The following is a 16,091-nucleotide window of genomic DNA, read 5'->3' on the forward strand; positions in this document are numbered from 1 at the left end:
CCTGATTTATTGTGCCATCAGGTAAATTTTTCATTTAAAAGGCTGTAAGTAAAATAAATGAATCTGAAAGGCACGTCGTGGTAAATGATGTGGTGAACGTGTCATTTGACCGAGAGGTTTGCAGGCTGGGGTGATGGGAAAACATCATCCCTAACAATCGTTTTGGGTTTATTTGTAACCTTTGGCTTTTTATTTTGTAGCTTGTTCCCAGAAACAGGCTCTCTGGTTGCACACTTCATCATAACTAACTCTGGATGCATCCATTCCCATGATAAAATGATCCAATCGTTTAACAACTTACAAAAAAGAAAAGAAGAATAGATAAAACATCGACTAGGCTACTAACGGTTCTAGGAAGAGCTGTCTGTTACAGTAACAAGAAGAGAGATCAAGAGAACAGATGGAGCAGCGGAGAGCTGGTGAGGGGGGTTGAGTAGAAAAGTGAAAGAAGAGCGATTATGTATCACCTGTCGGAGGCATTCAGTGGGATCATTACTATTCATTAAACTAACCTTCACAGGGAAGTGACGCCTGACTTGTAAACAATCAGAGTACAGTGTCAGACACAGAGAGAGCGAGCTGTGGATGGAATCACTCCCAAAGAATCAGCTGGCCCCTTTTTTTTTCTTGACATCTCACAGAGTAAAACCTTTGAGGAAGAGCATTTGCCATATGTGCGAGCTGTGCTTTCGTCTCACTTCCCTCTTTCCTTTACCAACGGTAACCCTCGTCTCTGCGCCACCCACCTTGTCTTTGCAAAGTAATTTGTAGAGGAGAAGATTATTGTTCTCCATCATGGTGACCCTGGCTGGGCTGACGGGATGCATACACAGATGAAGATGAATGCAGTTATTCCTTGGCGGAGGTCTGCCTCTTTCAGGGCACATTGGCCCTAATGACATGATTGATAGGCTGTCCCAAATCCGGAGGGGCCCTCATTAATCACCTTGCTGACTGAATCCAATCATCTGCTTCACCTGCACAGTGATGGACAGGAAAGGATACAGCGCAGGTGCTGACACGGATGCACAGCCACTACTGCGACAACACCACCGCCAGGCCGCCAAGCAAAAGAATGAGGCGATGTATACGGACAAGACGGGACTCCTCTTCTTTTTTCACCCTCAATGTCAAACAGCCAATGGCTGGCTGACAGGCGACACCGCTTCTGCCATATTATAATTACAAAGAGGAAGAGGGAAAAAGGAAGAGAGAGGGAACAATGACAGGAAGTGTATGTGAACAGGAAGATTTGATGGACAGTAGTCTGATACCCATCCATACAGAAAGGGCAGGAAATGATGTGGGCGTATGCCAGGGCTGGGGGCTCTACATGTATGAGAACCTTGACATACAATTACACATACATACCTGAAACACACACACACACACACACACACGCACGCACGCACACACACACACACACACACACACACACACACACACACACACACACACACACACACACACACACACACACACACCAGTCATTCTTAGTGCTGTGGCCAGAGTCTTCTATGTCTTGGATTGTAATGAAAACTAATCTTTTTTTGTAATATTTTAACTCTTAATGACTTGTTTGAATTTATTTTAGCAGAAGTTTCAGACGCGTGTCCTCAGTTTGTCTTCTGAAATGAGTGATTTGACTTTTAAATAAAATATTAATAATAAATAATTATAAATAAAACGATATTTAAACTCAACCATCTTTTAAAATTGCTACTAACAACTTAGCCCAAACAGGTACTCAGACGTGAACCCCTCCCTCTTTGGTTTACTTCTTCTTTCTTCTCATTCTGCATTTTTCTCAATGTTCTCTTTCACATCTTCTGTTCTCTCTGTGTCTGGTCCTCTTTTAGCGTATTTGAGCAAGGAGCAGAGAGAAGATCTGCTGCTGATGCAGAACTGACTGAGCAGAAAATAGGCCTGATTCTGCAGGAGGTCTGCCACAAAGCAGGTGGCAGCAGCTACCTGAGGCAGATCTATCACATCATCCAAGGCAATGAGGTAGGGATGCACTCTCTCTCCTCAGCAATTAGGTGGCTGCTGGCCTGAGGCCGCAGGCTGTTCAGGAGGGGGAAGACACAGGGAAGAGGACTACCGCTAGTGTGCAGTCGGCTGGCTTTGATCTCCTTGTGTGTAGGTGACCTCAAGGGTGCAAACCCTCCATGATTTCTCAGTGTAGAGGAGGTCGAGTCTCATTTAGGTGCAAGATTCTGCATAAAGATTTAAAAGAGATTTTTTTTAAATATGTTTTGCTTACATTCATTTGATTTATTTAATGTGGTTAAAAATAACCAAACGTTTCCAGATATTTCAGCATCAGAATAAAGAATACAAGTGACTTTTTGTTATTCCTTCTAAACTTCTCAATATTAATGTAATATCAGCTTCAAAACAGAACGTTAACATGAACATTTCCTATATAAATGTAAGGGATTCAGGATAATTTAACTTTCTTTGTCAGTTTTTCACTTAATCTCAGTTTGTTTATTTGTAGACTTTGTGAACAACTCTAAAAAATGTTTATATTTTTCATATTTCTTACTATGTTCTTTAGGTTTTATCTAGTAGACACCACATGCAAAACAAGTTTCAAATAATTTAATTTGGGGCAATTTTCAAGATTGCGGCTGTAGCTCCATTATATCAATTTCATCCAGGTTGAGGTGTGAATATGCCGGTCAGGGACAGACAACAGGGCTGATGAAGTGGAGGGAAAATAGGTTCAGAGGTCACGTCAGGCTGACGGATGGAAATGCAATGAATCCACAACAGGATGCCTGTGTATGCATGACAGCAAACGGCAAGGAATTCTGCATTATGTATCTTGTGTTTTGCTTCCTACAAGTAACACAATTTTACAGGCAACAATAAGATCAGTAAGTGAAAAGGGACTTTGTTTTACTTTTTCTTTGATTCAGCTGTTAATGAGAAGAGTGACAGGAACCCATTTGGATTTTGTTTTACTTGTATCAGAAACATACATGTGACACTGGAAACATTATGCATGTCTAAAAGTCTGTTTGTCAGTAATTCCACTTAGACTGAGAGACCATATAAAGGCTCAGGAACCCTTTGCATGTGTTTTGGATTCATCAGCTGACACTCTGAATCTAGAACATTGAACATTTTCACAATAGTAAGCCTAAGTCTCCTCCCTTTCCGGTCGGCTCATGGGTCCCCGGAAGAACGAAAAAATTCATACAAGTCAATGGTGCTAAAAGAGCTATTTTCTAACCCGCTTTGCCTTACGCACTGGATTGCACATATGTTGTACTTCAATTAAAATGAAAACTAATGATGGGTGTTTTGACAACGCCTGTCATGTATTTTGAGATTTGTCAGCTTGTAAAAGTTCGTAATTAGCATGACTACAAATTAGACATCAGCACGCCGCATATATGACGTCACCACAGAATCTCCTCTCCCCTAGCGTAGCTGCCACTTACCACATAGCCAGACTTATGGTGGTTTTTACCCCCTGAAGGAAGGATTAGATGTTCGCTGACCTTACAGCCATTTTCCCTTTGTTTTTCTCCGTGTCTGGTTCAATGACGTCACTTTGGTGATGCGCATTTGTAGTCCTGGACTTATTTTCACACAAAACCTAAAATACCGTTTCCCCCGTTTGAAAAAGAGCACTTTCTCTGTATCAAAATGCGTCTTTAAAATTCACAAACATTGTATGTGAAATCCATGGCATATAACAAGCGAAATTAGAAAATAGCCTTTTTAGCCCCATTGACTTGCATTCATTTTTTCGTTCTTCTGGGGACCCATGGTCCAGAAGTAGATGGGCGTGACTTAGGCTCCCTATATTCTGATTGTCTGAGGGGTTTCAATTTGGGGTGTCATAATCTGTAAGCCAGTTTCATCACAAGCATAACCAAGACTTGAAATATCTGGTTTTACATGTAATGAGTCTAACTGAGTTTTTAGTTTCACTTTTGAAGTTGGTTTTAATCGGAAAAGGGTAGAATGCCTTATCAAGGTCAGGGACGAGGACCTGCCTCAAGTGGAGGAGGTTAAGTATCTCAAAAGAACGAGATTCAGGAACCAACAGCCAAAATGTGTTTTCTCTGCAGGGTGTATGGACTCTCTGTTAGAGATAGGGTTAGAAGCCCAGTCATCTGGGAGGGGATCGGAGTAGATCCGCTGCTTCTCCACATCAAGAGGAGCCAGTTGAGGTGGCTGGGCATCTCAATCAATCAATCAACACTTTATTAATCCCAGAGGGAAATTAGAGTTTCAGTACACATAATTCAGAGATCAGAAAAACATGGGCAAGACACATGACAAGAATTGGTGACTGTGGTCTTTCGCAACCCGAGTCGCACTACCTTAATAGAGATAAGATGGTTACATGAGGATTGGTTCACGTGGAGGGTAAAAAAGGCACTTCAGAGTTACCCTCCACCAGGAGGGCAGCTTTGCTCTGCAAAACAACACCTCAAACAGATCTGCAACAGACTTCAGACATTACACAACATAACATGAGACTCCAATAGGAAGGCCCGGGGGTGGGGGGTTAGTAAGTTGGGATCCTGTTTCCCCCAGCAAGAGCAGCCATCTAAAGCCGGGCGTACACTGTGCGACTTTTTCACTCGCAGCGTTCAGCTTCAGCTCACACTGTACAACTTCCTCGCAGAGCAGATCTCACGAGTCATGTGCTCACACTGCACGACCCAGTTCTCGCATGCGACCTGACTGCTCACACTGTACGTCTGGTAGCAACACGTCGGCCATAAAAATATGCTAAAAATAGCAGTTTTTACTCAACACGTCAGACTTTTTTGTCTTGTCTTGCCTGTTGTCCATCGGGAGTGCTGCAGGAGGACACACAGGGATTTATGGGGGTTGGATGAGTAAAACGAAATAAAGAAAGTAAATCTGTGTTTTGTGATCAGTTTAATTTGACATGAACACGACAAACACGCTTTCTTGACAATCTTTGTGAGTAAAAAACGTGTAGAAACAAAAACGAACAGCGTGTGTTATTAGGGAAATAGCGAGCGGCGTTGATGCAGGATTGCGCGCGCATGCGCCGTGAGTGGTTCCGATACTTTTTGGGTCGCAGCTGCTCGCAGCGCCGCTTCAACAGTGCGATACCCTCACGAGGGACGAGCGAAATTTTAAACAAGCCAGAAGTCCGTGCGACCTCATGATTGCTGATCGGCAGCTGGTCACGTGGTGTTAATCGCCTCTCGTAACCCCCTGTACACTACACGACCGCTCGGCGCAAAACTCGCCCCGATGTTGTGGATTCTCGCACGACTGGAAAATCGGCTCAAAAAAGTGAAAAAGTTGCACAGTGTACGCCCGGCTTAAGGCGCACATCTACTGTACAGTCACAGGTGGGAGGGAGATCGTGGGAGAAGTGAAGAGCACATTGACTTTTCAGCTGATGACCTCGCCAGGCTGAAGTCCACCAATCCGAAGGCAGGGGGGTAGGTCGGGTTTTCACAGCATCTGTCTGCATTCCTTCATGGGGGTTTTAGTTGCTTGCAGCTCAAGGCTATCAGGGCGTCAGATTCATCTTAGGATCTAGTTAGGATGCTTCCTGAACTCCTCCCTGGTGAGGTTTTCTGGGCACGTTCAACTGGGAGGAGACCCAAAGAAAGGCCCAGGGCACGTTGAGGACTATGTTTCTCAGCTGGACAGGGAACGCCTTGGGATTCCCTTGGAGGAGCTAGCCTAAGTGGCTGGGGAGAGGGAAGTCTGAGCCTCTCTGCTTAGGCTGCTGCCCCCTTGACCTGACCCCGGATAAGCGGATGATAATGGATGGATGGAAGTTGATTTATTGAAAAAAATTCACTTTTGCACCATGTTCAAATTTGTCAAGTTTCACCTGTAAATATAAACACTAAGTGAACTTGAGTAGTTCAAACCTCTGTTGGATCAGTTAAACTTTACGTCAATAAACTGTTGATGGTTACATTTTTAACGTATAGACTTTGTTCATTTAAGGGTTTATTTGTTTTATTGCTGGTGGTGGTTGGAGGGACCAGTGGCGCCTGTGCTCGGCAGCCTCGCCTCTGTCAGTGTGCCCCAGGGTAGCTGTGGCTACATCGTAGCTCATCACCATCATTGTGTGAATGTGTGTGTGAATGGATGAATGATACACTGTAGTGTAAAGCGCTTTGGAGTCCTTACTCTGAGAGGTACTATACAAGTGCGGGTCATTTATCATTTATCATTATTGGTTTTAATCTTGCAATTTAGTTTGCCACTACCTCCCTTTAGCCTAATTCATGACAGTTATACCTCATAATCATGATTTGTCTCTCTTATATTTCCTTTTATGCTTTAAATGCAGGATATCTTGATGTCTAAGCTGTCAGGACGCACCAACGTTTCAATGGAGCCTTTGGTAGATTTTAACATTGGCCCAGAAACTCCTTCCTGCTTCAACCCTCTTCTTCAGTTCGACCACATTGGCAAAAAGAAGCTGGATCAGGTTTGTTGAGCCTCATTAGCTTAGCTAATTATTTTACTTCATCAAAAAATATAAACGTAACATTAGAACAAACTTTTTGGATTGAACGTTGATGTTTTTTTTATTTTTTAAAGTAAGCGTTAAAGCGATCTTTAACTTTTCAGACCTTGTTCGATGTAGGTGTTCTTGTCACATGCAGTGTGGTGCCACATAACTTTAACCGAGGCCAGACGCTTAATGTTGAAGGTGAGGAGCTGTTTGAGTCCCCAGTGAACTGGATACTATAACATTCTCTGAAGCTGTCAGGTCTTTCTGGGGCTTGGCTTTCGTGTTTCCCAAAGGTTGCTGCCTTCTCCGAGCTGGGGCTTGACTGGCAGGAAGAAAAGAAGGTGAAAAGAAAAAGGAGAGATGAGAGATGCTCTCTTTTTTCATAAAAGAACTGAGTAATGTTAAAGGAGATTGCAGTCTTAAAGTGCACTTCTTTTGGGGCTTTGAACTACATATTCTCTCACTGGCAACCTATTCTCTGGAGTGTCACCATGAGTTCATGTTTTTCCTCCGTTAGGAAATTTAGTTATAAGTAAGTTCACCTTCTTTTTTCCATCAAGGGAAAGGCTGGTGATGTCACACAAAACAACAATTGAATACAAATGCTCTTTTAGCCTCGGCTTTGTAGGTAAATTAAGTGATTTATGTGTTTGTGATTTTATTTTGATGTAGTTGTGTTTGTTTCTATTGTTCTTAAGGAATGAGGACATTCCTAATGTGGCCCTGTTCTTAGCCTATCGCAGCAGGCTGCATAGCTTTGCATAGAAACACCCTATTAGGGGAATGATTAAAATGTCTTCTCCACTTTGGCTGTCGGCGTTGTTTGTCAAATAAAATGGAAGGAGGAGGAAAAAAGTTGCCCATCAATCAAATACGATGTGGAAAAAAAAAAGAGAACGGGGTGCAGATGGATGGATGGATGGATGGATGGATGGACGGATGGATGGACGGATGGATGGATGGATGGATGGACGGATGGATGGATGGATGGACGGATGGATGGATGGATGGACGGACGGATGGATGGATGGATGGATGTCTCCCCCTTAGTCAAACAAAGATCTGCCTGCAGTTAAAAGTGACACTTTAACAATCAAAGTAACTCTAGGAAGGAGAGATAAAAAAGAAATGGAGAGCAAAGAGGGATTGGCAGAGTGCCATTGAAGATGGAAAGAAAAAATACATAGCAAGAAGAATAACGACTCACTCCAAAAATTGATTTATCTTTCTATAAATGATGGCTACATCCCCCCAAATGGCTTTATAAATTAATTGCTGTCTTATTGGAATAAAAACCTTCTTGTGCGGACATGATTGATCACCTGATGTCACGGCCTGCGCTGGAGAACCCCCCTCCTCCTTTGTTAGTGGGTCCCAGCTGGAGCGGTAATGCACTGATGGTATTAACCTTGATTAATAACTAACAATACGCTCTCCTCATGCATCAACAGAGTACCGTGGTCGACTGGACATGGGACTGGCCCAGGCTGCTGCCAGCCTATCAGGGAATGAGTCGGGTCACCTTCAGGAGTCTGGTGGCCAACAGGTAAAACATTTCACTTGAATCAGATAAATCTCCTTTGTGGTTTCATTATTTTCCTGTTTTCTTGTGGGCGGAACTTACAAATATAAGAGAAGATCTACGTCATTTGGCTGATTTTGGTTTATCATTATGTAGTGCTAGTGAAAGTTAGTCATCCAGGTCATGGTAATCCAAAAGGGTTCAAATGAGGACAGCTGGACTTCTTTGGTTTCTTGAAGACATTTTGCTCCTCATCCGAGGAGCTTTGTTAATTCTGGCTGGAATATGGGAAGGTCAAGAGAAGGGAAACATTTTCAAGAAACCAAAGAAGTCCAGTTGCCTTCATTCGAACCCCTTTGGTTGTTGTGAAAAGTAAGTACCCCTTTTCAGAACTGTTCTGTTTCTGCTTTAATGTTTTCAAGTAACGAGAGGGGCATTCTTCTGAGACTATCCTAGCCCTACAGGTTAAACTCAAAACATTTAACCCTTACCCAACGTTTAAATTTTCTAACGTTAAAGTCATTAGAGCACAAAAAATGCTCTAATGTGAGGTAAGGGTTAAATATGATGCAACAGTTGATTTATGTCAGTAAAAAAAGGTGAAACTAATATATGAGATAGAGATGATATTTCAACCCTTTGTTATAATTGTGATGATTATTGCTTACAGCTTATGAAAAATCTCAAATTTGAAGTCTCAAACAATTAGAATATTGTGAACAAGTTCAATATTTTAGACTCAAATTGTCCCACTCTAATCAGCTGATGAATCCAAAACACCTACAAAGGGTTCCTGAGCCTTTAGATGGTCTCTCAGTCTAAGCTGAATGACACACACACACACACACACACACACACACACACACACACACACACACACACACACACACACACACACACACACACACACACACACACACACACACACACACACACACACACACACCGCATCTTATTCTAATTTTTGGAGTTTCACCTGTTTATGAAAAAAATGACTGACCCCTAGCTTTCATTATTGGCATTCTCTTGGCATTAACATCTGCAATCAAGCATTAGCGATACGTTTGTCACATTGCTATGGAGGAATTTTGACCCTCTTTTATTTGCCGAATTGTTAAATTTCCAGCTACTTTATGCTAAAAAGTCAGACATTGAAAGGTCACGATTTTCTAGTGTTATTCATATTTTCTTTACAGTAAACTGTCCAGGTGACCACCACACTACCACCACCATGTTTGACTGTTGGTGGGATTTTCTTTTTCTGAACTGTGTCGTTAGTTTTGCAAAAGAAGGAACCTGATGCTTGCACCTCCCAAAGAGAGCCACTATTAATTCTTGTGTCCACAGAATATTTTCACAAAAGCCTTGGGAACCAAGCGAGGCCTGCAGTGCCTTTTTTATGTTGTTCTGGCTTGTTTTCTTCTTGATTTCATAATTTAATCAAACTTATGTGGCTGAAGTGAGAAAAGTTGGAGAAAAGGTGTTTTCATTTGGTTAATTTCTCTTCAGTTTTCTGTCAGTTTTCAGCTGAACTGAATGAGAACATGCCATCTTGGTTTTCTTTCTCCTTTAATTTCAGAAGGCAACACAATAAATATAAATAGAATAGAATAAATAGAATAGAAAATGCATGTCTAGTTAAATTTTTCCAAATTATAGATTGTGTTGGGACTTCAGGACTGATTTGAAATTAGCTGGTGATTGATAAAGACTTGAGTGAGGTCTTGGTGTCCCCAGATTGAAGCATTATTTTTTCCAAGACCACCTCTCCTCTCCTCTCCTGTCCCGTCCTCTCCTTCCTCCCGTCCCCTCCTGCTCCACTCTGCAACAGGCATAAATATTTATGCAGGTATGTGACACATATTAGATTGCAGTACTTCAGGCTGTTCCCTGTTCTCCATTCACAGCTGTCACGCTGCCAGCTATCAGGGAGCTATGGGGCTACTGCACCTTGTCTCCACGCCTACGCCCAATCCATTCTAAATCACTGCCATTGTAACATGCACACATGCACACATGCACGCACGCACGCACGCGCGCGCACACACACACACACACACACACACACACACACACACACACACACACACACACCTTTCTAACAAAGGGCAAGCTCTGCATCTGCCAAGGACACAGGCCTAATAAGGGTGAAGTACACAGCTCTGTGCCGTGCTATGACGAGCGTTGTCGCCATCGTGCCTCTGCCCCATCATCCCACACACACATACTCCATTCTTCCTCCCCTTATTTGCTGCTTTGTTGCATGTTAAAACAGATACTGTCATTGTTTGACTGAGCCAAATTAGGCCTGGAGCATTCATGAATAGGACCCGAATAAGGTGAATATTAAGTCAGATAGTGTGAGACTGAGAAAGAGAGAAATTGAACTTGCAGTTTGAGATTGTGAGTGACTTGTTAAAAGCGTAGTCAAATTTGACAAGAAACTAAAAAAAATAGGAGGAATGGATGAGAGTGTGTGTGTGTGTGTGTGTGTGGGGGGGGGGGGGCAAAGTTATATAATTCAGCCTAATCTCACAGTATCAAAGAGTCTTAGATTCTGTCATTTGCATCATTAGCCTCTCTTTGTTAGGCCAGAGGAGCAGATTTCACGGAGGATTTGGAGAATGGCTTTAGTTCTGCCTGAGTCACTCAGAGAGAGCAGGACGTCACTTTCATGGCTGGCGACACGTAAGCTGTCAAAGTTTCCTCAGATCCATCTGTGACTCAAAAATACCTCTTGAGCTTTTCACGGGAAAAAGGACACTGATCTTTGATCTGCTGATTTGTTTGTAAAAGCGAGTAAGAATGATGATTTCCTGCATGAGCAGGATTGCAATTTTTCTATCCACAACTATTCATCATTCACTATTTACTGTTGGTGGAAAAATAGAAGCATAAACTAATAAACAGTCTTTGTTGCTTCTAAGTTTTAGTCTCCTTGAATGACTTCCCCATCTTGTACACAGGTGGGTGTTTATTTTTTCTCTAACCAGACTTTGAGGTTGCGTAGAGTGGCCCATTGGCCTCCAATATATTGTTATAGTGGCAGGACAGTTATTGTGCCCGGGGTTTATGTCATGTTCTAATGGAGCAAGGCTATGAGTTAAGGGTGGCAGGCTTTTAAACCGGGGCTGTTAAATCACAGTTCAGATGACTTCATTAGAAGAGCAGGACACATGCTGAGACACTTGTGTCTACTACACACAGAGATGCACGCACCCATCTAGTTGCACACACATATACATGCACTAAATGCTGTGCTGTCTTGACGATGTAGCATCGCCACCAGACAGGAAGGGTAGTGGATTTATACAGGTGTGTGTGTCCTTCTTTGTCACCCGTCACTTTAGTTCCCTCGGCATGACGGCTCATCCATCATCTGCAGATTGAACTTTTCAGCAGAAACTAGACTGATGAATGCCGTGGTGCCCCCAGGGTTGACTAGCTGACTGTATGACCTGGCTTTCAAGCAGGTTTGTTGTGTGTATTAGATGCATAGCTTGTGCTAACTCTCTGCTATGAATTGGCTGAATGTACAGTGGACTAGACGATTTGTTACCGGGTGGTTTCAATGAAGAATAGATCCCAAAAATCAACAGAAAGTTGGATGATAAACTTACCAACTGGTTGCCAGAATATTTTTGTTAATATTCCCAACTTCTTTATGAAATGTGTCAAATTTTTCATTCAGGGATCTACGAATGGATAACTCGACTGCTTTGTCCTTGGTCGGCCTTTGAAATAATCTTTTCTTTAGCAAACATTTGTAACGTTGTCTCAAAGAACGTTTCTACAAAACTGTCTAAAGCAGCTCAACGCCTTTACAAGCTTTTATTAATGACGACAGCGCTGACCCCTTCACTTTCTTCCTTCCTGCGATAGTGTTACAAGGCCTTTATGTGCCAAAGTCTTTTATGTCATTTTTCTTTTTTCTTAAAAATAAATCTGGAAATAGTACATTGTGTTGCAAAAGACAAAAGTCAGGTTTTTGACTATCGTCTGCCAAGGTGACTTTTTTTACACTATTTCCATGTCATAAGAGGTCCTCTGACCCGCTTGATAGGGGGTAGCCATCCATGAGGGATGAAGCTTCATGTGTCACAGGGCACTCTTCCACTCTATCATATGGGCCTAATATCCTCCAAGGACCTTGATGCTCAGATCTTGTGGTTCTCCTGCTGCAGGTATCCCTTCTTAAAACCAGTAAGATGCTATGTGATAGTCTTTTTTATTGTAAAGTTGTTGTTTGAGATGTTTTCCACATCTGTTCTTTTTCTTTCTTCTGAGAAAGACCTGCCCTGCAAGTTTATGGCAGTGTACCAGTTACAGAATGCTAATAGCACTGACCCATAGATTTAGTACCACGATATTGTAAATTATAATGCAACTTTCGAACACCAAGGCATTTCCTTCGCATTTTCTTATTGTTTCTGTTACCCCTCAGGCCCATAACAATAGCAGTTTGTGGAAAAATGCCAGTCTGTGGCATTCTCTTGCTTGAGTGGCTCCTTAAATTGCAGCAATAGACGCTTGTGCTTTCAGAAAGTGGGCAATCGCCATCTGTTCCTGGGCGCTGCCATATGGTGGGCTTTTTTCTCAGGGAATAAAATAAAAACAAATATGTCAGAATGTTCATCCTCCTCCACGGACGCTGATCAACCTGGGGAAAAGCTGGATCTGAGTGTGTCTGGATTAATGGTCTTACTTTATGCTTCAGGAAACAGTTGTGTGTGTGTGTGTGTGTGTGTGCGTGTGTGTGTGTGTGCGTGTGTGTGATTGTGGTTTGTGAGACTTTGTGTAGGTGTGCATGCCTGAGCACCAGTTGTGAGGGCATATGCATACTAATGCATGTTTATGTACCTGAAAGTATTTCCTGAATCATCAGTCTGACTAAAAGGGCAGGCTGACTGTACACTTCTGAGCAGTGGTTTGCCCTCATCTTGGAGGCATTAAGCAACACAAAACAAAAGAGCTTCAAGGTTAGCTAGAGTGACTTTTCATGGCTGCTACCTCCAGAGAAGCAAGACGAGATGCTCTCAAGCCTCCATCAAGCTCTCCATCTTGTGAGGCTGTGAATTCAAAAGACTTGTCACTTTTGAAAATCAGGAGAGTGTGATGTGTCATTGAGGAAGGGCTTTTTTTAAATCAGTTGTCGATCCCCTTGTGTATCCCTTCCACCGACTGACAGCCAGAGCTGGGAGTTTGTTTTGTTCGAGAAGGAATCCATCTTTCGTCTGCTTGGTATACATGCCATGTTTGGTCTTTTCTACCTCTGGACAACACAGAGACGTTGAGGTTTTCATTAGCCATGAGCAAGTTGGGGGAGGGGAGCACACGAACAAACTCGTGCTTTCGCGTTTGCACGTCGGCGTTGGTCCAAGAATATCGTGGAAGGGGTACATGTGTCTGCCTGCATGTGTGTGAATGTTCACCAACACATTTTGTGTGTGTTATACTTGGAGGTTTGCTCCAAAGGCGAGTAAATCAGTGATGCCTGGGATAAGGCCACGGCCCCTCCTCAAACTGCACAGACAAGCTGAGAGGCTCATTAATCAAGCGGCCAGTCACAGATGTGATGGCTTCCACACAAACCGCCAGCAGACTGTGAAAGTCACATCCAACAGAGTCAACTGTCAGCCAGGCAGGCTGGTTGCACTTTCCTCCCCACTTCGCTCCCCCCACCCCCCACCCCATTGTATTTATCTCTCACTCTCCTTTTACCTCCTCTCACCTCCAGCATGATGCCTCGGTGTGATACATCTCAAATATTTGTCTTGTCCCTCTAAAAACGATCTCAAGGGTCGAGGAAAATCCATCTTCTCCAAGAGTGGTCATGGTCAAACCATTCTAGAGACACAAGACATCAGTCATCACTGCGTATTGCTCTGTTCTGAGTGGTTACAGCACTAATAACACGTTTTTTTCTCTAACAAGTGCTCTTCAGACTCCTTTGTAACCTACACAAATTCCATGTGAAAGTTGAATATAAGACAAAATGACATATTTTGCAGAGATAAGGAATTTGTCAATATTAATTTACAACTTTAAAATATGCAGGTAGGTTATTAAATTGTCCATTTCTAAGTTTGAATATGTAAAGCCTCCTTCACAGAGGAGTAAGACTCAATTATGGCATAAAAATCACAACTTGGTGGGTTTTGGCAGGGTTTTAGCAAAATCTTCAGGTTAATCTACATTGTGTGTGATATGATTGGCCACTCTAAGTTTCATATGCAGGCTAAAGGTGAATATAGTCTTCTACCCCTATTTCCTTCATTAGCCGCTGATATAGAATATACGAGGAAGCGCTTGGGTAAGAAAAGCCAGTCAATTGCACATCACATTGCATTCATGGACTCACCCACAGTGCAAGTATTTCAATAAGACTGACTTGTTGTGTAATGTCAAGTTAAAGCAATTAACATCAATTCTAAATAACAATGATGCTGACTGGTCCAACTTGAAACCATGGGTGGATAAATAGCTGGATAGACTCTTAATACTAGAGCAAAGGGGAAATGCTTCTTAATCTGCTGCAAAATCCTGGTGGAAAATGCTGGATTGAACATGGATAAGACAAAGCCACCCATTCCTGATTAAAAATGGCAAGCCCCAAGTTGCCTTGAATACATCTAGGTGCTTGATGCTGCAGCACAAACAAACTAACTACTGTTATGGGGGCATCGTTTCTCTTGTCAACATTTAGAAAAGGACACTGCTGAAGTTGGAGTCTCACAAACCCGAGCAGCTAATTATGACTTGCCATGTGAGTGTCACAATAAGTCACGTTTAGTATAATATGCCCCTTTTCATGGCCTCTGAAATATAATCAGAAGAATTTTCTTTTGGTCATTTTTATTTAGATAAAAACTATGTATTATTTTAGTGTATTTTCTTTGAAAAAGATTTAATTTGGCCATAAATAATGCGTGGCACAAAATCTTAGTGGTGAGATGTTTTGATACGTTATTACGCTTTCATCTTTCACGTGTTTTATATGATTTTTTGGTTTTGGAGCAAGTCTTTTTTTTAAACCCTAATGTCCATTGGATATTCCATTTTGTAAGCTCTGTCAGCAAAATAAGGCCATCTTTTTACCCCTGGAACCAGTTTTGTCAACTGGTTTAGATGGACTGGGACTCTGTTCAAGACATGGCAGGACTGTTTGACACTGTTGCCATTTTTCCTGCTGATTTACTGAGATGACTTTTTAGCTGACTGAAGCAGCCCCATTGTCAAGAGCCAGTTTGTGACCGTCTGTTCCAGTCCATCATTGTTCCTTTTTTTTATTTTACTTTCTTTTTTTAAGTCTTTGATGTGAAAATTGCTTTTAAGATTAAAGTTTAAGTCCCATAGTTGTCACTCACACTGGTGTGGTGTGGTAAATATCGTCCTCCACTTTTGACCCATGCCCATGGGGAGCGGTGAGCTGCAGCCGGTGGTTTAAGCTATCGCCTAAACCTAACCCTAACCCTAACCAAAGGTACTAGTTTGCAGAATGCATTTGGCAGATCATTTTATCCAAAGTGACACACAAACCTATTTCGATGATTTCTTTGAAGTGTTTTACTGTATTAGCATAAAATACTTTTGTTGCTTTATAGTTATCTTTTAGTCTGTTGAACGGGCACAAAGATGAGATGGTTCATTCTTTTATACAATCCATTTTTACCAATACACTAACCTTGCAGTCAACCATTCAAACTCATTTTTACAAAAGTCACCAGTTAAACACCTAAATGATGTTGCCTGTGTGTATCCTTCTTTGTGAGTCATAAGGGTGTGCTTTGATGGTGCATCATGGAGGTTGTATCTTGTCGCCAGGCTCATTAACCCACCGGTGGCGCTCAACCAGCCCCAGCCAATCGTTGCTCTCGACTTGGCTCTGCCATTTGCATGTGGTCCAGGAAGAGATAATTAGAAGGGTTTCTGCCTGTCACTGTTAATCTGGGACTTAGTGAAGGGCTGTGACGCCGACATGCTGATGGACTGACACACATGTCTACACACACACTCGGCATGGCGTCATGCTTGTGTACACACATTGGAATTCGATACACACGCCATAGATTCCAAGGGAAA

General features: G+C 42.4%; 1 protein-coding gene across 4 annotated transcripts in view; it reads left to right on the forward strand.

Moving 5' to 3' along the window:
* Positions 1 to 16,091, forward strand: part of kiaa0825 (KIAA0825 ortholog) — a 204,770-nt gene that overhangs the window by 101,280 nt on the left and 87,399 nt on the right. For all 4 annotated transcript variants that reach the window (XM_070546078.1, XM_070546080.1, XM_015972418.3 and 1 more), the window contains 3 exons: positions 1,860 to 2,007; positions 6,320 to 6,460; positions 7,939 to 8,033. In XM_070546078.1, coding sequence (XP_070402179.1) covers positions 1,860 to 2,007; positions 6,320 to 6,460; positions 7,939 to 8,033 — 384 coding nt within the window. The remainder of the gene's footprint in view (positions 1 to 1,859; positions 2,008 to 6,319; positions 6,461 to 7,938; positions 8,034 to 16,091) is intronic.

Source organism: Nothobranchius furzeri, chromosome 17 (assembly GCF_043380555.1).
Source record: "Nothobranchius furzeri strain GRZ-AD chromosome 17, NfurGRZ-RIMD1, whole genome shotgun sequence".
NCBI classification, from domain to species: domain Eukaryota; kingdom Metazoa; phylum Chordata; class Actinopteri; order Cyprinodontiformes; family Nothobranchiidae; genus Nothobranchius; species Nothobranchius furzeri.